This window comes from Chrysemys picta, chromosome 12 (assembly GCF_011386835.1).
Source record: "Chrysemys picta bellii isolate R12L10 chromosome 12, ASM1138683v2, whole genome shotgun sequence".
Lineage (NCBI taxonomy): Eukaryota > Metazoa > Chordata > Testudines > Emydidae > Chrysemys > Chrysemys picta.
In genome coordinates, this window is record NC_088802.1 from 22,676,754 (window position 1) to 22,697,996 (window position 21,243).

At 45.5% G+C, this 21,243-nt stretch overlaps 1 protein-coding gene across 1 annotated transcript; it reads left to right on the top strand.

The window, feature by feature from the left end:
• Positions 1-18,842: 18,842 nt before the first annotated feature.
• LOC135974639 (olfactory receptor 14A16-like) lies at positions 18,843-19,757 on the top strand. The gene has a single exon (XM_065563059.1). The coding sequence runs from the start codon at positions 18,843-18,845 to the stop codon at positions 19,755-19,757; it is 915 nt and encodes a 304-aa protein (XP_065419131.1).
• The last annotated feature ends 1,486 nt before the right edge of the window (positions 19,758-21,243 follow it).

A 21,243-nucleotide genomic window follows, 5' to 3' on the forward strand; every position in this document is an offset into this window, starting at 1 on the left:
ACAGATACTTCATATATACATATACCCAGGGAAACTGAAAACTCATGATTTTTGGGTGGATCTAGGCAGAAAAAAATCAGTTTTCTGCAATTTTTTGCTGAAAATGTTTGTTTCTCACTTGCCAAAACATGAAAAATTGGAGATTTTTGGGAAGTCTATGAAAAACCTATTTTTTTTTAAATGCTGATAGGCTCTAGATGGTTGATTGACTTGATAGCAAAAGTCTTAAGGAGTTCCAACCATAATTCAAATTTATGTTCTTAAATTAGCCCTGTATATTAATACTATAACATATTTAATTGAAATGGCAAACTTACTGTGCTGGTCTTTGCGGAATTTTTCCCAGGTTGCAATGAATTCAAGCCTCCAGTGTTAGGAATCATTGGTCATATCTATCTATTTATCTACCTATCTATGCACCACCTGCCAGGATTGTTTTGTTATCTCTCTCTCTCATGCCCCCATCACTGTATTACCCAGCAGCCATTGTCGTGTCCCTTTGCTGGATGTCCTGAGTTGCTGTGTCTCTCTGCAGTTCCTAGCAGACAGGGATCTACTCCACAGATGGGTGCTCCCTGCTCCCCTCCTTTGGTGGGCTTGGCTGAGAGGTGATGGACTAAATGGGATGAGGGACTGAAAGCCTCTCTGAGCTCTAGAGAGGGCCAGGCACAGGAAGGAGGAGAGTGGTGTGGGACGGAAGTAGTGGCCAGGGTTAGCCAATGGAGAGAAGCAGGAGAGAATATCTGGTGTTTGGAGGTGGGACAGAAGGAAGCAGGGATGGGGGGCTGTTCCGTGGGTCTGGGGCCATGACAGGGGAGTGGGGCTGAGCAGAGGAGGGGACTGGTGGGCAGAGTGGTTCATCCGAGATCTCTGAGGAAGCTCAGTCAGGAACTCTGGATGGAGAATTGGCTCTGGCCATGGGAGGAGTAATCTCGAAGAACAGGGACCGAGAGCATCCGTGAGTTGGAGGGTTGTGAGAGGGGAGGGAGGGGATTAAGGGCTGGGGGGTTGTTTGGGGGTCCGGGCTGTGTGAGGCAGAGGGAAGGAGACATTCGGGGTCTAGAGTAAGAACATTCAGGGGGTGGAGGATGTGGCAGAGGCTGGAGTCAAAGGGCCTGAATCTCCTCTTCCTGAAAACAGACACACTCCAGTGTAACACCATGGACTTACCCTGAGATGAGTGACGGGGGAATCAGCCCCATTGACTCCAGTGGGGTTATCCTGATTTACACCAGGGTGACTGAGAGGGAAATCTGTTGACTGCAATGGAATATTTCTAACTTTTCTTACAGTTGGTGTGTTATGGTGATTTATTGTGCACAGCTAGAGATCAAACTGGGGCTCAGATCTTCATGCCAGAGTCTCCAAAGCTCAAGGGCCAACTCACCAGAGTGCAGTCCACCCACTGGGCCTTGGGGGGAAATAAAGTGACAGCGTTATTAGCCACAATGTTTAGTTTTCAGTTAGGCACGTCAGCCTTTGAAGTGCTTGGAGTCGTGCAAAACGGATTGCATTGTGCATGTGCATGGCGAGAGGCGGAGCTGGTTGAAAGTTGTTTCTGACTCGCAGCCCCATAGCTGCTGAAAGGAAAATGTTCTGGCCAACAAACCTAGGCCTTGTGACTTAAAATCAAACCCTGGGCAGAAATCTGTGCCAAAAACAGGAGACATCTGCCTCTGTTGAAGGGTTTCTAATCTTGGGGAACTGTCACTTGAGCACAGCTGAATATTGAGAAGGTGCTGAAACTATTTTTGAAATGAAAATAAATAACCCATGCATAAGCTCACTGGGAGGGGGGATGATTGGGGGCGGAAGAGTTGGTGGGAAAGGAAGAGAGGAGTTTTGGGGGCAGTGAGAGGAGGGGTGATTATTGGGAGGAGGATAAATGAAGAGGGTGTATAGGAGATGAGTTGGGGGTCAGGAGCCAGGTTGGGGGTCAGGAGATGGGGAGGGTAACATAAGGGTGAGTGACAGCAGCCTGGGGAAAAATGGGGACAGGAGCACCTGACAGCCCCACATTCCCCTCCCATGTCTGTGCCAATATCTGGGGGTTCCCAACCTATCTATGGGGGTCCAACCCTCCCTGCTCCCCTCACATAATCTTGGGATCGTTTGCCAGGTCTAGGGAAGCGACGCCCCTTGGGGTGTGAAGCTGAGAAGGGGCACATGTGGAGCATGCACCAACAACATCGTGAAGACCCTGCTGGCACTGGGGTGCTGGTACAAGTGGAACAGTTCACACCTCTCAAAGCGATTGTTTCAGGCTGCACCGTCTCCTGGAGGGGTTCTCACTCAGCTCAGAATAGCTCATTAAGATAAATAGGCCACTTCATTGGCAGATAGATGCGTCCGGCTTTGTGCTGCACTTATGGAGAGGTTCTGGGAGTGGATGTGAGGGGATCCCAGACAGGAACAGAATACAGCTCCTGTCCATAAAAACGTGGTGGTTGTGAAAAGATCCTTTTGCTTCTCTCGTCATCCATATCCACTGCTATCTACAGATGCTACAAGGACCACTTACTCCTACCAACATTTTTCTTTCTCTTCAAACAGCTAGTAAATTAAATACCCAAAAACTATTGAAACAGAGTTAACGTCTCCCAGTGAGAGCTTGTGCCCGTCCAGAAGGTCCGGTTCAGCAAAACTCAAGCTTCTGAAAACCAGGACATACAGAATTAAGATAAATGCTCACATAACCTTAACTCGGCCCCTCTGGGCAATGCCCCACAACACCAGTAACACCCACACTCCTGCTATGCCTTGTGACTGCGATGGACAGATGCTAGCTGCGCTTGTCCTACGCTCGAACACTGGGCCTGCTCCCCCCACAGAATGCCACATTGGTACAATTTAACTACATCCCCTTTTACAGCCCCTTCACACTTGCACACAGGAGAACACCTAAACCTCTACTTCCACCTACCCCTCATTAAACCCACAACCTGCTCTCATATCCCCCCTCACCACTGACAAGATGACCCCAGGGCCCTGCTACTGACACAATCTACACAATTCTGTAGACGGGAGCCTCAAGGGACACGTGCACCTCTACCCTTTGGTCACTCACATAAGGTGCGGGGGTGAGACCAGATCTTCCCATATCACAAACACAGCTCTATGGTGCTCCTCAACTAATCCCCAGAGGTCCTCATATAACAAACACACCACCCTTCTCCCTCCACCATTCAAGTCAGCTACAGCTAACACAATGAATGCAGCGGGAGTTTAATGAAGAAAATTCCATGGGGCTATTGTCAGCTCCTTGGGGCAGAGTTAAGGTTGTATGAGCTTGTATCTTAACTCTCTATTTCTTGGCTTTCCAAAGTTTAAATTTTGCTGTACAACACAATATTCTGGAAGGGTCTGAACTATCACTGGGCAACCTTAACTCTGTGTTAACAAAGTGTTGTTGTTTTTTGGCCATATATAGCTTGATCGGTCAATCAATTCTTATCTGATTTACACTTATGTCAACCTAGAGTAACTCCACTGACTTCAGTTAATTTAGTCTGGATTATTACCACTGTAAACACAGCATTTTGTATAAAAAAGGTTGCACATCACCTTCCCATGGAGACAATAATGTCATCATTTGATTATATCTATAAGGAAACACAGAATGAAACCATGGTCATGGGAGACATCTAGAAATTTTATTTTTGGTGAATAACCTCCATTCAGTTTGTTTCTTCAAGGCACCTTTGATCTCCTTGTTCCTCATGCTGTAGATGGTTGGATTCATCAGAGGAGGCACCACGGAATAAAGCACACTCACCACAAGATCCAGACCTGATGGAGAGTGGGAGGTGGGCTTCACATAAGCAAACACAGCAGTGCAAAATAACAAAGAGACCACAATGAGGTGAGGAAGACAGTTGGAGAAGGCTTTATGCCAACCCTGCTCAGAGGGAATTCTCAGCACTGTTTTGAAGATCTGAACATACGACACAATTATAAAATCAAAGCAGCTTAAGCCTAAGAATATGTTAAAGGAAATAACCACAGTTTCACCAAGGTACCGGTCAGAGCAGGCCAGCTTGAGTATTTGGGGGATTTCACAGTAGAACTCACCCACCATGTTGCCTCCACAGAAGGTTATTGCAAATGTGTTCCCAGTGTGCAGTATACAAAGGAGAATTCCAGTGATCCAGGCACTGGCTGCCATTTGGACACAAGCTCAACTGTTCATTTTCATCTCATAGTTCAGTGGTTAGGAGATGGCGACATATCGGTCGTACGCCACGATGGTGAGAAAAGCAGAGTCAACCGCAGTGAAGAAGATGAAGAGAAAGACTTGGGTAACACATCCACAGTGCCGGCTCTAGGATTTTTGCCGCCCAAAGCAAAAACAATTTTGTCCGTCCCCCCCCGCGTTCTTTAATTACCCCACCCCCTGCCCCACCTCAACTCCGCCCCTTCCCCAAATCCCCAGCCCTGCCTCCTCCCCCCAGGCTCTCAAGCCTAGGAGGGAGGGAGGGGGAGAAGCGGCGCCCGCGCCGTGGCCACTCGGCTTCTCCCCCTCCCTCCCAGGCTCTCAAGTCTGGGAGGGAGGGGGAGCAGCGGTGCGCGAAACGGCCGCTCGGGATCTCCCCCTCCCTCTGGCTCCGGCCATGCTGCCCCCAAAAATGTGCCGCCCCAAGCACCAGCTTGTTTTGCTGGTGCCTAGAGCCAGCCCTGCACATCCAGCATAAGAAATTGACCTGGTGTTTAACAGGGAGTTGGCCACGGACTTGGGGACAGTGAGGGAGATGGATCCGAGGTCTAAGACGGACAGATTCATCAGGAAGGAGTACATGGGGGTGTGAAGGTGATGGTCAAGCAGTGCAAAGATGATAACAAGGAGATTCCCTGTCAGGGATACCAGGTATATCCCTAGAAACAGGATAAAGTGTAAAATATGCAGCCCCCGAAAATCGGAGAATCCCAGAAGAAAGAACTCAGTCACGGTATTTCGGTTGGACATTTTCTTTCTCAGTACATCATGTGCTGCCTGGGGAGGGGTAAGGACAAGGGCAATGTCAGGAGAGACCGTTCCTCACCTGTAACAATCTCACCAGTAGTGAACTGCATTGTGACACCAGTGTAAATTGCCACAGCTCCCTTACAGTCCAGCAGTGTCCATTTCCACCATCTGAGGATCTGGTCCCAGATGCGGCTTGATAAAATGCCATGTAAATATGGAACCAATTACAATCGAAACCCTACAATCTTAGGAACGACGGTCCTCCTATTGCGACAATGGAGAGCTATTTTATGAGAGGAGAGTGAGGCTACTTCTACACTATGAACCAGGGGAGTGATTCCCAGCTCTGGTCCATGTCCCTGAGATGGCCCGATGAGAGCTAGCACAAGTATAAATCCTGTATAGCCATGCTAGCATGGGCAGCCACGCTGAGTAGGTGGCCCTGAGGTTCAGACAAGCTTGTACGTGGCATGACGAAGCTATGGTGCTGCCCATGCTACTGCAGCTGCACTGTGATATATACTCATCCATCTAGCACAAGCGCATGCACGTGAGCTGGGGAATCACAGCCCTAGCTTATAATGTAGATGTAGCCTAAAAGAATTTGTCTTGTTTAGCTGAGCAAAAAGTCGGCTGAGAGGGGATGTGGTCGCTCTCTTTAAACAGATCAGGGTGATAAACACCAGGGAGGGAGAAGAGCTATTGATGCTAAAGGAGAATACTGGAACAGGAACTAATGGGGATAAGCTGGCCATGAGTAAATTTAGGCTGGAGATGAGGAGAAGATTTTTCCCCAGCAGAAGAGGGCTGAACTAGGGCTGACATTTATTCCTTAAAAAAAAAAAAAACTTTAGATACTACTTTGCAAAAGAAAATGCAAATAGGACTCCTGACCATAGACAATACTGTCTTATACTTAGGCTTAGCAGTATTTAATTTATATATATATAATTTTGACTGATAATATTGATGTTTATAATTAAACTTTTTTTTATTTTTATCAGTTTAAATTTTCACAGTTGCAGGAAATTATGGAGGGATCAGACAATAGTTATTTAATGACAGTACATGTTGAGTTTCAAAAAATTAAAACTTGAGAACTGTGAAAGCACAATGTTTCAACATGACGTGAAGATATACAAAGTCAATAACCTTAAATCAAAAACTCTTAAGTTCTCAAGCAGCATTTTTCTTACTTTGCCTCACTGGAAATGTTGATTGTTGAAGGAAATATTTTTTCACTGGTTTGTGTGTATATGGTTAAATCAATATTTGCAAATATTTACTGATAAAAATCTAATCCTTCCAAGACTTCTTATAGAGGTAGCAATGGAAAGAGGATTGCATAGGCAAGACAAGACCATAACAATGAACTATTAGTATAGTTTTCCTAAAAGATTAAAGCAGCAGTCTGCATTGTGCATAATTCTCATTAAAATGTTGCATGTGAACAAGAAATAATAACCAGAGTGTTTTTAAAAAAAATATTGAAGTCCTTGAGCTATATTTTCTTCTCCATTATACCAGATTTATACCACCATAACTCCATTGATTTCAGTGGGTTTACACCACTGCAAAATTAGTACAATGGGTGGACATACAATATGATGGGGGCTAATTTAGTTCTCTGAAGACGTCCAAGCAGTGTGTGGAGGCAGTCAAAAAAGCAAACAGGATGTTAAGCCTTATATAAGGGCAATAATATATTCTCCATCTTATTCTCTATCCCCTTTTTAATGATTTCTCTGTCTACACTACGAGAGTACTTCGATTTCACTTAAATCGAATATGTGGAATCGATATTACAAAGTCAAACGTGTGTATCCACACTAAGGACAGTAATTCGACTGTGTGAGTCCACACTAGCGGGGCAAGCGTCGACATAGGAAGCGGTGCACTGTGGGCAGCTATCCCACAGTTCCCGCAGTCCCCGCTGCCCATTGGAATTCTGGGTCGAGCCCCCAATGCCTGCTGGGGGAAAAAATGTGTCAAGGGTGGTTTTGGGTAACTGTCGTCATCCAACCGTCACTCCCGCCCTCCCTCCCTGAAAGCGCCGGCTGGCAATCAGTTCGCGCACTTTTCTGCTGAGTGACAGCGCGGACGCCACAGAACTGCGAGCATGGAGCCTGCTGCGACCATCGCTGCAGTTATGGCCATTGTCAACACCTCACACCTTATCAGCCACCTTTTCCAGAGGCAGATTCTGAGAAATTGGGCGAGGAGGCTACGGCAGCGCGATGAGGACATGAAGTCTGAGAGTGGCACAGACCTCTCGCAAAGCACGGGACCCCACGCCGTGAACATCATGGTGGCACTGGGTCACGTTGATGCCGTGGAATGGTGATTCTGGGCACGTGAAACATGCACAGACTGGTGGGACCGCATAGTGCTGCAGGTCTGGGATGAATCCCAGTGGCTGCGAAACTTTCTCATGCGGAAGGGAATTTTCCTTGAACTTTGTGAGTTGCTGTCCCCTGCCCTGAAACGCAAGGACACCTGGATGCGAGCAGCCCTGACTGTCCAGAAGCGAGTGGCCATAGCCCTCTGGAAGCTTGCAACGCCAGACAGTTACCGGTCAGTTGCGAACTACTTTGGCATGGGCAAATCTACCGTGGTGGTTGTTGTGATGCAAGTAGCCAATGTAATCATTGATGTACTGCTGTCAAAGGTAGTGACCTTTGGAAACATGCAGGTCATCATAGATGGCTTTGCCGCGATGGGAATCCCAAACTGCGGTGGGGCTATAGATGGAACTCACATCCCTATCCTGGGACCGGACCACCAGGCCAGCCAGTACATTAACCGAAAGGGCTACTTTTCAATGGTGCTGCAAGCACTGGTGGACCATAGGGGACGTTTTACCAACATCAACGTTGGATGGCCGGGCAAGGTTCATGATGCTCGTGTTTTCAGGAACTCTGGTCTGTTTAGACGGCTGCAGGAAGATATTTACTTCCCGGACCACAAAATAACTGTTGGGGATGTGGAGATGCCTATAGTGATCCTCGGGGATCCAGCCTACCCGCTAATGCCCTGGCTCAGGAAGCCCTATACAGGCGCCCTGGACAGTGAAAAGGAACTCTTCAACTACCGTCTGAGCAAGTGCAGAATGGTGGTGGAGTGTGCTTTTGGACGTCTCAAGGGGAGATGGAGAAGCTTAGTGATTCGCTCTGATCTCAGCGAAACTAATATCCCCATTGTTATTGCAGCTTGCTGTGTGCTCCACAATCTCTGTGAGAGCAAGGGGGAGACCTTTATGGCGGGGTGGGAGGTTGAGGCAAGTCCGGCTGCTGATTACACCCAGCCAGAGAGCCATGCGATTAGAAGAGCCCAGCGGGACGCGCTGTGCATCCGGGAGGCTTTGAAAGCTAGGTTCCACAGTGAGCAGGGTAGCCTGTGACTATTTAGTTTGTTTACAGAGAAGCTGAACCTACCCCCGTTTCTTTACCCACTGAATGTTCACTATCCTCTCCAGTTTCATACCCCGTTCACCCCCTTCCAACCCACGTTTAATAATAAAATCACTGAAAATTTGTTAATGAACAACGTTTTCTTTATTACTGTTTTCGCGGTAAAGTGTTAAAATTGGGACGCAGACTGTGGTGGGGAGCGGGTGTAGTGTACTGATGCAAAAGACACTTCTAAACTCGAGGAATGACAGGCTCCTGCTTCTACAGTGGTCCACACTGGTGGACTGATTGTTTCAATGGAGCCTGCCACCCCTCCTGTTCGGGACTCTGTCTGTGGGGGCTATGTGACTTCGTGGCAGGGGGAGGACGGTTACAGATCCGCTGCTGCGTGGCTCTGTGATCCAGGATAAGGACCGCTCCATAAGATCTCTAACTGCCCTCCCGCGCCACAAAGTCACATAGCCCCCCCCCCACACAGACAATGAAAACCACCTCCCAGACTGACCAGGGTGCCTAATGACTGCACTGTGTGTGAGACCTGCTGCTGAACCTGCTCCCGTGTCTGTACCAACCCGCTTCTCCCCCGTTCAAGCAGACGGTCCTCTAAAAAAACATGATGGAAACAGTAATTAACAGAAACGTATTTTTTATTAGCAACTGGACAGTTAGGGGATGAAACTGGGATGGGGGCTTGGGTGAGGCGGGAAGGAAAGGAATTATCAAATTTTGGGGAATGACAGCCTTCTGACACTTGAGCAGTCTACAGGGGTAGAGTGACAGTTTTCACGGACTCTGGAGCCCCTCCTTCTTGGTACTTTGGGTGAGGGGGGTATGGGACTTTGGGGCTGGGGACAGTGGTTACAGATAGACTGCAGCGGGGCTCTGTCCTCCTGCCTCCGGTCCTGCAGAACATCCACAAGGCGCCGGAGCGTGTCCGTTTGCTCCCTCATTAGTCCAAGCAGCGTTTGAGTCACCTGCTGGTCTTCCTGCCGCCACCTCTCCTCCCGTTCGCTGTGTGCTCGCTGGTATTGGGACTTGTTCTCCCTCCACTGAGTCTGCAGGGTTGCCTCGGCTCGGGAACAGCCCATAAATTCTGAGAACATGTCGTCCCATGTCCTTTTCTTTCTACGCCTAATCTGTGCCAGACTCTGGGAGTCTGATGACCGGGTAGGTCGGGAGACAGTCACAGCTGTGGGATGGGAAAAAGGGAGTGAATTCCTCAGAAAGATAAACTTTTTGGTGAACAAAGAAAATAGTCTTTCTCTGTGAACAAGACCATGCACAGCACCTATCACATGTGCACTCAGGACAAGGTCGAATTTTCGGCCTTCGCATTCAGTCCCTGGGGTCTTGCAGTGCAGATCACAGAAGCGGAACAGGACAGCGGAATTTGGGTAGCGTGCTGACATGGTAAGCCGTAGACTTGTGGCAGCTTAAAATTTTAATAATAGCACTGCCCTACTTTCACGTTCAAAGCAATGCTCCTAGCGTTGCTCAGTTCCTGCTGCCAGCAATCCGGCAAGCATGAACTATGCCCCTGTCCCACCCCCTCGTGGCTGTCCCCGGGAAAGATCCCTCTATGTTGCCCCTCTCCCGCCTCCACCGCATGGTTGTAAACATCCGGTTACAGTTCTGTAAAGGAACAGGCAAGCAGTCCCAATACTAACATTCCCGTAATTCAAAGCAGGTCACCATGAGCGACATCACTCTGATGCGGATTTCAGACAGCGACAAGGAACGCATGCTTCGGGAAAGCCTGCAAAGACCAGGGCCCTATGCCGCCATGCTGTGAAATGCAATGATACCTGAGTACTTGATGATAGCCTGGCGCGGAAACGTTTCATACTACGGAGGACACAACAAGGCAGCTCTCCCATGGAACCTCATGCAAAGGCTTTCCAGTTACCTCCAGGAGAGCTTCATGGAGATGTCCCATGAGGATTTCTGCTCTATCCCCGGACATATAGACCGAATTTTACTGTAGCTGCACTTGCAAGGACTAAACAGTAGAGCGCCTAGGGCAAACCAATCAAGATATACTGGACATTGTTAGATTTTTTTGCAGCAGTTGCACTGTCACAGACTAAACCTTTAAGTGCCTAGGACAATCTAATCATGAAAAACCCACAGTTAATATTAATATTCTGTTTAAAATAAATGTTTACATGTTTAAACCACTTACCGGCTGATCCTTCCCCTGATTCTGGGTCCGGGTTAACGGCTGGGGACGGTTGGTAGGGGATCTCTGTGAGGGTGATGAAGAGATCCTGGCTGTCTGGGAAATCAGCGTTGTAAGCGCTGTCGACTGCCTCGTCCTCCTCATCTCCTTCCTCATCTTCCCCATCCACTATCATCTCAGAGGAAGCGGGCGTCGACAATATCCCATCCTCAGAGTCCACGGTCAGTGGTGGGATAGTGGTGGCGGCCGCACCTAGGATAGAATGCAGTGCCTTGTAGAAACGGCATGTCTGGGGCTGGGATCCGGAGCGTCCGTTTGCCTCTTTGGTCTTCTGGTAGCCTTGTCTCAGCTCCTTGATTTTCACGCGGCACTGCGTTGCATCCCGGCTGTATCCTCTCTCTGACATGTCTTTAGAGATCTTCTCGTAGATCTTTGCATTCCGTCTTTTGGATCGCAGCTCGGAAAGCACGGACTCATCGCCCCACACAGCGATCAGATCCAAGACTTCCCGATCAGTCCTTGCCTGAGGAGGTTGTGAAGGCTAGGACTATAGCAGTGTTTAAAAGAGAACTGGATAAATTCATGGAGGTTAAGTCCATTAATGGCTATTAGCCAGGATGGGTAATGAATGGTGTTCCTAGTCTCTGTTGACAGAGGGTGGAGATGGATGGCAGGAGAGAGATCATTTGATCATTACCTGTTAGGTTCACTCCCTCTGGGGCACCTGACTTTGGCCACTGTCGGTAGACAGGATACTGGGCTAGATGGACCTTTGGTCTGACCCAGTACGGCTGTTCTTATGACAGTTTTTATTCAGACAAAACTCATAGTGGAGGAAATTCTGATCTCAGGAATGAAGCCAAAATAACTCCAATGACTTCATCTTTACTCTGGTGTTACTGAGATCCCAGTCTGGCCCAACCAGAGTCTTGCTTGATTAAACACTTATAAGCAACTCAAAATGTGGCTCCTAAATAGGCTTGTTCGGCAATTTATAACTATAGATCAATACATCAGCTGCAGATATTCCAAACCCAATAGTCTTCTCTCACGTACCTTGGAGAAAGGCAAAAATGCTACCAGAGATACGGACCTGGAGACAATACATGATGTGAATATTCCTTTCATTCACAACATGCATCTGACCCCAAAGCATCTCAAAGGTGCTAAGAAAAATAAGCCACCGCACTGCTTTGGCCTCACTCTAGGAGAAGCAGACCCTGTGCAGATTTTGGAGAGCTGCCACTTTTCCACCAAAGACAGGTAATAATAAATACTGGGTGTGTTCTGGGGGCAGTATAAATAAATACTGTCATGTAGGAGAAATGGCAGCAGCCCTACACATTCCTCAAATGTCACAGTGATGGATAAAGTTCAGACAGAAGGTTCAAGACAGAGGGGGAACAGATTATTTACTAGAATAAAGAGATAGATCACACACGTGCCTCAGCACCAAGAAGCCAGCAGATTTCCGATGGGTTCTCATGTTTCCATTTCAGTGATGGGGAGCTGGTTGTGGGAGGGGTTTATAGACACCCCCTCCACTCTGTGCACTGCCAATTCTCAGCCCATATTCCCAAGTGTGGGAACTGATGCCTTGGACCACAAAGTGTTTTGTTCTCATTGCCAAACTCAGATCTGGTTCCTTGTTTTGTAACATCACTATACACAGTATACCATCTAAAGTGGGACATAAAGGTGTTGTGTTTGTGTGTGAGAGCCAGCGAGTGTGTGTCTATGATTGTTTTTGTGCTGGGGGAAAGAGTGTGTTCGGTGCATTTAGGCTGGTGTGTTAGAGTGAGTGTTTGCATGTTGGATAGTGTACGTGTGCCTGCTTGTGTGAAGTGGGAGTGAGCATCATGGTGTATGTGTGTGCATCAGTCTATGGACGATACCTCATGGATGTTTGTGTGAGTGTTTGCCTGTGTGTTTAAATGGCAACAATTGAACACAATAAAAGTTACCTTCCTCCTTCTTTATTGCTCCTAATCTAGAACATCAAATTCCCCATGATATGCGGGAGGCAAAATTGAAATAGAGCTGGGCGAATAATAGATTTTTCATTTCACTAGCAATTTTGAAAAATCAGAAAAAAAATAATTGTGGGTCAAACTGAAAATGGTATTTTCCAAATTTCAGGTGAATCAAAAAGTCAAAAACAATTTTGTTTCAGGTTCCATTTTGACAAAATCTAAACATTTTCTTCCAATGTTGACCACATTTTGAAGTAAAATAAAGGAAACATTTTAAATGAAAAGTCGTTTTGTACTGGAATATCAAAATGTTTCATTCCAAAAAGGTCAATTCTTTTACATGTCAACTGACAATGCCACTTTTTTAACCTCTGATCAGCACAAATGTTGTGGTCCATTTTAAGACTGGGCTTAATTTTTCTCTCACACTGATATAAATCCTGATTATTTCCATTGAATCTACTCTAGTGTCAGTGGATTTACTGCAAACTTATATCAGTTTAAACTAGGAGCTGAACTTTTCTCTGGCAGCTTGATCAACATGCCCAGGTTTTTTTTACTGTTTAATTAGGAAGTTTTAACAAGTTTACAAATCCTTGCCATGTAAATATCAGAAACAAAACAATCATTACAACAGTGAACTTTGGTTTAAAGAGACATCATACGGGAATATAGTCACCAAATCTTTCTATTTAACAGGGTGATACCATAGTACAGAGTGAGGATCATTACAACTCCTATGTTATTTCTGGTGATTTTATTAAATTGAGTGAAATCTCTGTATTCACATATTTAACAAAACAGGTTTGTCTATCTAATGTTCTTATGCGAAGAATTGGACAGGTGTGCTGGGATTTTTTTTTTTTTGCAGGTGAATATACTTTGAGCACTGAATAAGAGGTAAACAAATATTTAAGTACCTATCTGTCCTCTGTCTATTTTGCTGAATATGTAATTGTTGTGTTAATTTTCCATAACCAACCTCCCATATTGTTTTGAACCATTCCTCAATGGTTGGACTATTTTTCTTTTCCCATTGAGAGCTTACTAATAGCTGAGAAGTTACTAGAAGATCAGAGGTTAATTTTGCATTTCTTTTTGTGTGACCATTTCCACCAGGAAGCCCCAGGAGGATCACCAGAAGGTTATTAGATAATAAATATCCAACAATTGGGTTATTTTGTTACAGATTGCTTCCAATACTCTCTAATGACTAGACATGTCCAATGCATCAAATCTCCTCTTTAACGCAATTTCTCTAACATTTATCCCCATTTAGTCTGTATATATATATTTAACCTGGCTGTGTGAGGTACCATTCAAACAGTATTTTAAAGAAATTTCCTTGTATTGTGCTACAGACTGAGATTGCTGGTCCTCTTTTCCAGATCAAACCCCATTCCTCTGCATGCCGTTTTTTTTTTAACTGTTCCTCATAGGTCAGGTTTGCTAAACCTTTGATCATTTTTGTTGGTCTCCTCTGAACTCTCTCTAATCTGTCCACATCTTTCTTAAACTGTGGCACCCAGGACAGGACACAGTACTCCAGCTGAGGCCTCACAAGTGCCAAGTAGAGCGGGACAATTACCTTCCATGTCTTATATACGAAATTCTTTTTAATATACCCAAATGATATTTTCGCAACTACATCACATTGTTGACTCATATTCAATTTGTGATCCACTCTAGCTCTGAGATACTTTTCAGCAATGCCACCACTTAGACAGTGATTCCCCATTTTGTAGTTATACATTTGATTTTTCCTTGGTAAGAGAAGAACTTTGCACTTTTCTTTATTGAATTTCCTCTTGTTGATTTTAGACTAATTCTCCAATTTGTCAAGGTCATTTTGAATTCTCATCCTGTCCTCCAAAGTGTTTGCAACCCCTCCCAGCTTGGTTTCATCTGCAAGTTTTATAAGCATATGCTATCCTTCGTTATTCAAGTCGTTAATAAAAATATTGAATAATGGCCTTAAAAATCCCACCAGAAAATAGTTGCAGGTTTTGATCGTAAAACTATTGGTGGAGATTTTTACCTAGGGGACTAGGATGTCAAATTCCCATTAAAACTAATTGGAATTTTGGTGGCCAAATATCTATAGGCAACCTTGAAAATCCCATCAGTGGTCATGTTGCCCCTCCATGAACACAAAATAGCCTACATCGCCAAGAGAGAAGTGGAGTTGTGTTACTCTGAGATGTTGCCTAATTCAGCTAAAATCTCCTGGAATTAATTTTAATACTTCTGGTCAAAAACGGGAGAGGATCAGAATCATTCTACACAATTATTTAAAGAAAAGTTTATTTTTTTAATTCATAGAAATTTAGAATCTTTTTTTAAAAACCTACCATTTTGTGAGGTTTTTTGACAATTTTTCCCCTATTTTTGGTGGAGATGAAATTAGATTAATAGATTCCAAGGCCAGAAGGGACCATAGTGACTGTCTAGTCTGACCTCCTGTATAACCCAACCCACAGAACATCCCCAAAATAATACCTAGAGCAGATCCTTTAGAAAAACATCCAATCTTGATTTGAAAGTTGTCATTGATGGAATCTACAAAATAAGTAATTAATAATAAACTAATTGAGATATTCAAAGAGGATTAATGGAGCTGGGTACTCCTCTCCTGTCAAAAGCCAATGGGATTTAGACACACAAATCCAGTAGGTTGCTTTGAATAGTCCAGCCTATCTGGATAATGAGAGCATGCAGTAACTTTGTAGTAGATTAAACTCTATGATGGGAAGAAACTCACCTTCCTCATGCCATAGACCATTCACAAACTGATGATGAGGAGACTCCACAATGGGCAGGTTATTCGAGAACTATCCTCTATAGGGCCTCTTAGACTTCCCTCTGAATCAGGTGGTACTGGCCACTGTCAGGGACAGAATACTTACCTAGTTAGACAGTTCCTATGACAAGCAGATGCTGTCAAATAAAATTGCAATGAATGTTGCACACACATCAACTCAAATGCATTTAATTTATTTTTAATTACTCATTATTAAAGCTGCTCAAAAATGAAAATTATATTTTTGTGGGAAATGTCATTGTTTTATAACATCCCACGGTATTGCTTTTGGATGGGGGTGGACAAAAAAATGAAACTGGAGACTGAAAAGTGTTTGGTTTTCAATAAACTTCTCTAGTAAAAATGCAAGTTTATGGTAAACATATTCTAGTTTTGGGAAAAGTTTTCTGATATTGAAAACTTTCCCCCCAAAACCTGAAAAAATATACAAAAATGTTTTCCATCTCCAGGTTTTCATAAAACCAAAACCAAAAACGACTTCCCCACACCATCGCCACTCATTATGAATTATCCTCCAAGTAACTATTATCCCCATTGGATGGATGACAAACTGAGGAAAGGAGCTATGAAGGGCCTGAACAAAGCCAGAGGAATAGTTGGGATCAAATCTCAGAGCACCTTGGACCTTAGCTTTTTATTAATTAATAAATTAATTAATTAATTGTCTGATAGTTGCACCTAATATGAGAGGCCCATTATATTAGGTAAGACACAGTATCCACCTCAAGGAGCCTACAGTAGAAAAGACAAGGAAAGGGTGCGAGGGAAAAGACAGCCCCAGGGAATGACTTTCCCAAGGTAACACAGCAGGTCAGTGGCAGGGCTAAGTCCTGTGTGCCCTTAGTGTTTGCCTCACAATCTTTCCTCTAGACCCTGCTGCCTTGTTTTAATTTTGATTATTTTAGTTTCTGAAAACTCTTCAGAGAAGTAGAGGGCAAGAGAAATTAATTGTTGCCTTTGGGAGGTTAAGGGCTCCAGGGAGTGAGTCCAACAAGCCTGTAGAAAACAGACATGGATAAATCATCTTCCTGCAGCACCAAAGTTTTGGACACACAGCTTATCTGCAGACAGCACAGATCTCACTGTATTTCCTGCAGCTCAGCCTCAGTGTGGTGGGGGAACGGCCTCTCATAATACAGTGATCGGGGCATTAGATACAGAGATAGATCGATAGAGCGGTGGGCATGGGGCAAGAGAGATGGGGTGACCAGATGTACCGATTTTATAGGTACAGTCCTGATATTTGGGGCTTTTTCTTATATAGGCTCCTATTATCCCCCCACCCCCATCCCGATTTTTCACACTTGCTGTGTCACCCTAGAGAGAGAGGGGTAACCAGTTGCAGTCTGTAGCTGGAGGAGAAAAGACATCTCAGTCTGGGAGGATTCCACACACACCGGCACTGTAAGTTTGCTCTTGGAATGAAATATATTTGTGGGTTTCAGAGTGGCACTTTAAGGATGAAATTGTAAGTGACAATAGATTTTTTTCATAGTTTCACTGTTACCCTCATGGGAAACTGAGGCAGTCCAAAGCATTTACCTTAGGAAAGAGGGGGCAGGATATTCGTGCCTCAGTTTCCTTCTATTGGGTGTGGGGGAATTGATCAAATTGACACACATATTTTTTAGAATGGATTGAGGGTTTACATTAAAATTGTCCAAAAATTGTGACAAACACTATCGGCTTGTTGTTGCTTTTCTCTGTGTATACTTTAGTTTCTTGTTATTGCTATCTATCTGTCTGTTTATACTTTTCTCTCTATATTAGTTTGTTTATACTTCTCTATCAACCTGTTAGTTTGGGTTCTTTCTGTTTTTCTCTCTCACTCTCTGTATCGGTTCTTTTCTTACTTTTGTCTCTCTGTTAGTTTGTTGTTAGATCTATCTATCTATCTATCTATCTATCTATCTATCTATCTATCTATCTATCTATCTATCTAGCATCAGTTTGTGTCTAGTTCTCAGTTTATTGTTTCATCTGTCTATTATATTGCTGCAAGTGTAGTTGAATCAAGTGGGTTAGAGTAGTGGGGACTAGGAGCCAGGATTCTTGTGTTCTATGCCCAGCTCTGTAAAGTTAGTGTGGTCAAGTGGGTAAGAGTAGCAGGGACTGAGAGCCAGGACTGCTGAGTTTTATATGTGGCTCTGGGAGGAAGTTCAGTCCAGAGTGTAGAGGAGCCAGAATTGGGCAGTTCCATTTCTGTCTCTCATAAGGACTGTGGGACAGGCACCCCTCAAAGCTTGAAGCTGAGTGGTTAGGGCACTGGGCTGGCCTGTGACAAACTCAGGTTCAATCCCTTCCTCTGACTGAAGATGAGAAGGGATTTGAATTCCCAATTTACAGGAGGGTGCCTGAGCAGCTAGGCTACAGGCTGTTCTGAAATGAGACTGTCTCAGTCTCTCCTGTTGAAGCTTCTCCACGTTGTATCAATAATTAAATAGTCATTGGAGCAGGGACTTAAACCTGGCTCTTCCACACATCAGGTGAGTGCCCGAAGTACCACGCTGGAGAATCACTCTCACTAGCGTTCGCTGGCCCAATGACTCTCCATTGTCAGTCGCAACAGTTGTTCCTGATGGAAATGGAGAGTCGCTGGCACAGAAGCTGAGATGCAGTCTAATGTAGTCATTAATGGAGGGGACTGGGAGTTGAGACACCTCATTTGTGTTCTCAGCCCTGGGAGGGAGTTGAGTCCAGTGGGTAGAGCCAGAACTCCTGGCCTGTATTTCCAGCTCTGGGAGGGGAGTTGAATTTAGTGGGTTAGTGGGTTAGAGTAGGGGGCGAACTGGATTCTCTTCCAAGTTCTGGGAGAGAGTTTAGTTGAGTGGTTAGCGAAGCAGGAAAGGAGCCACGACATCTGTCTATCACAGCACGCATGGAAATCTGGCTAGAACGGGGGATGGGGCATCAGGACTCCGGAGCTCTATTCATGACGCAAGTTTACTGTGTAATTATGGATGGGTTTGGTCACCTCCATGCAAGATGCTGCTCCCATTTAGAGCAGTATAAATGGGGAGTAATTCCATGGCATGCTGTGAAATTACCCCACATTCACAGCAGTGCCCCTCACAGCAGAATCTGGCCAGCCAGACCCCCGATTCCCCTCGGTAAACTGAGGATAGTAACATTTACAGAAAGTTACCCAGAGTTCACCCACCTTTGGGTGACAGAGATATACAAATACCTCAAAAGCAATTATTCCTAATTCTCCTCTCCATCGCCCTGGTGTAAATTAGGAGTAACTGCACTGGAGTCCATTGAGCTGATTCTACTTTCTCTCACCCCAGTGTAAATCAGGAGTAACTCCATTGGAGTCAGTGGAACTGTTTTTCCTATCCTCATTCCGCTATTACACCAATCTTCACAAGCTAAGGGTCTGACTCAAGGCAATTAAGGTGGTTTTCACAAAAGGAGAGTTATTTTACTGATCTAATCCTGGCCCTTGCTCTTGTCCCTCCCTCTGCAACCATCACACAATGTCCTGAGAAAGAAAATGGCCAACCGAACCACCAAGTTCCTTCTCCTGGGATTCTCTGATGTTCGGGAGCTGCAGATTTTGCACTTTGTGGGGTTTCTAGTGATGTACTTGGCAGCCCTGATGGGGAATCTTCTTATCTTCATGGCTATAACCTTCGACCACAACCTTCACACCCCCATGTACTTCTTCCTGATGAATCTGTCCATCCTAGACCTTGGCTCCATCTCTGTCACCATTCCCAAATCCATGGCCAACGCCCTCATGAACACCAGGTCCATTTCCTATGCTGGATGTGTTGCCCAAGTCTTTTTCTTCCTCTCCTTCATGACAGCGGATTTTTCCCTTCTCACCATCATGGCGTATGACCGATATGTTGCCATCTGCCAACCACTGCACTATGACACAATGATGAACAGCAGAGCTTGTGTCCAAATGGCAGCTGGTGCCTGGATCAGTGGGATTCTCTACTCTGTGCTACACACTGGGAACACGTTTGCATTGACCTTCTGTGGAGGCAACATGGTGGATCACTTCTTCTGTGAAATCCCCCAGCTACTGAAACTCACCTGTTCTGACTCATATCTGAGTGAAGTTAGGGTTCTTGCTTTTAGTATATGTTTAGTCTTAGGCTGCTTTGTTTTTATCATTGTGTCATATGTTCAGATCTTCAAATCAGTGCTCAGAATCCCCTCTGAGCAGGGCCGGCATAAAGCCTTCTCCACCTGCCTTCCTCACCTCACTGTGGTCTCCTTGTTTGTTTTCACTGGGGCCTTTGCCTACCTAAAACCCACCTCCAGCTCCCCATCTGCTCTGGATCTTGTGGTGGCTGTTCTCTATTCCATATTGCCACCAATCATGAATCCAATTGTCTACAGCATGAGGAACAAGGAGATCAAAGCTGCCCTGAGGCGATTGACTGGTTATAGGTAATTCACAAAGAATTAATTTTCTGTCTTTCTCTAATTAAAGTTTGCTTACTTAGTATCTGTTCATTAATGTCAGTTATTTCCATGACCACACAGCTTGCACACAAACAGGTCTGATTTTAATCTCAGTTGCACCAATGCAAATCCAGATTAACTGCTGTCACTGCTGCTGGGGTGATTTACACTAGTAGAAAATCTGGTCCAGTTGTGGAGTTAAATGGGTGTAAATTGTGTGCGTGAGTGGAATGAGACTTTCATTCTCTGCCCAAACAATACCTGTTACACTGCTTGGCCACTAGCACCTGTTCCATGGCCACTGAAAACAATGATGGAAGTTGTCTTGCTTGTGAGTATGAATCAGGAGTGGCTTCGTTGGAACAAAAGGAGTCAGACAGTTGTAAGATTGGGGTAGGTGAGAGAAGACATCCGTGTAGTTCCATTGACTCTGGTGGCCCTAAAGCAATTTTCAGCATCTGTCGATCTGACCTACTGCCTCCAAAGGAGCTGTATATCCACTGCCACCAGCTGGGGAATGAACCCATTGTCTTATAAACCACCATTCATGGCCTAATCACTAAAGGGGGACAAGGAGCCAGACTGTGTTAGCCTGGCTCACGTGTACATTTGGGCATGTGAGTGATGGAGAGACTGGCTAGAAATTACAGGGAGGTTTCTAACCACCAGCGGGGTGAGGTTCTGGAGCAGCCTCCAAATAGAAGTTGTGGGGGGCAAATGACCGAATTCATTTTAAGAGAGAGCTGGACACATGTCTGAGTGGGATTGTATGATGGGGCTGCTTGTGATGGTGGAGGGCAGGGCTCAGCAACCCTGGGTCTCACTTGCAGCGTATGTCTTATGTTTCTAAAAGCTCATGCTTCAGGGTTTCATCTGGCCACTGGCAGGGGTCTGGAAGGGATTCTCCCCCCCCGCCCTCAGTGTATTCTGGGAGGGTGTTTTTTTAAATCTCTGAAGTATCGGGGCGGCCCTAGCTGGAGATGGGACATTAGGTGGGATGTGCCAGGGCTCTGAGGTGGCACTGAGGCATTCTCTCTCTCTCTCTCTCGGGTGTTTGGCTGGCTGGTTCTTGCCCACATGCGCAGGGTCTAACTGATCATCATGTGGCAGTCAGGAAGGAATTTTCCCCCTGGTCAGATTGGCAGGGACCTTGGGGGAGGCGGGATTCACTTTCCTCTCCAGCATGTGCTGCGGGTCACTTGCCAGGATTTTCTGGGTGTATCTCAATCATTTCCCTGCCATTGTGGGGGCCTTGGGCACTGGTGCACCTCAGTCTCTCCTATTCTCTGCCAGTGGCACAGAACCATCTAGTCTCCTGGGGGCTGTGACACTTTGGTGAAATTTCAGTTGTTGGGTTTGAAGTGCAGGTGCCGGGTGGTGTTGGAGTACAGGAGATCGGACCGGATGATCTGCTCGTTCCTTCTGGCCTTGAACTCTATGACTCTGTGTCTTTATGGATGTGCAGGGACGGGGGA

Excerpts from the sequence above, each read along its gene's own strand:
- LOC135974639 (XM_065563059.1), top strand. The coding sequence starts at position 18,843 with ATGGCCAACCGAACCACCAAGTTCCTTCTCCTGGGATTCTCTGATGTT.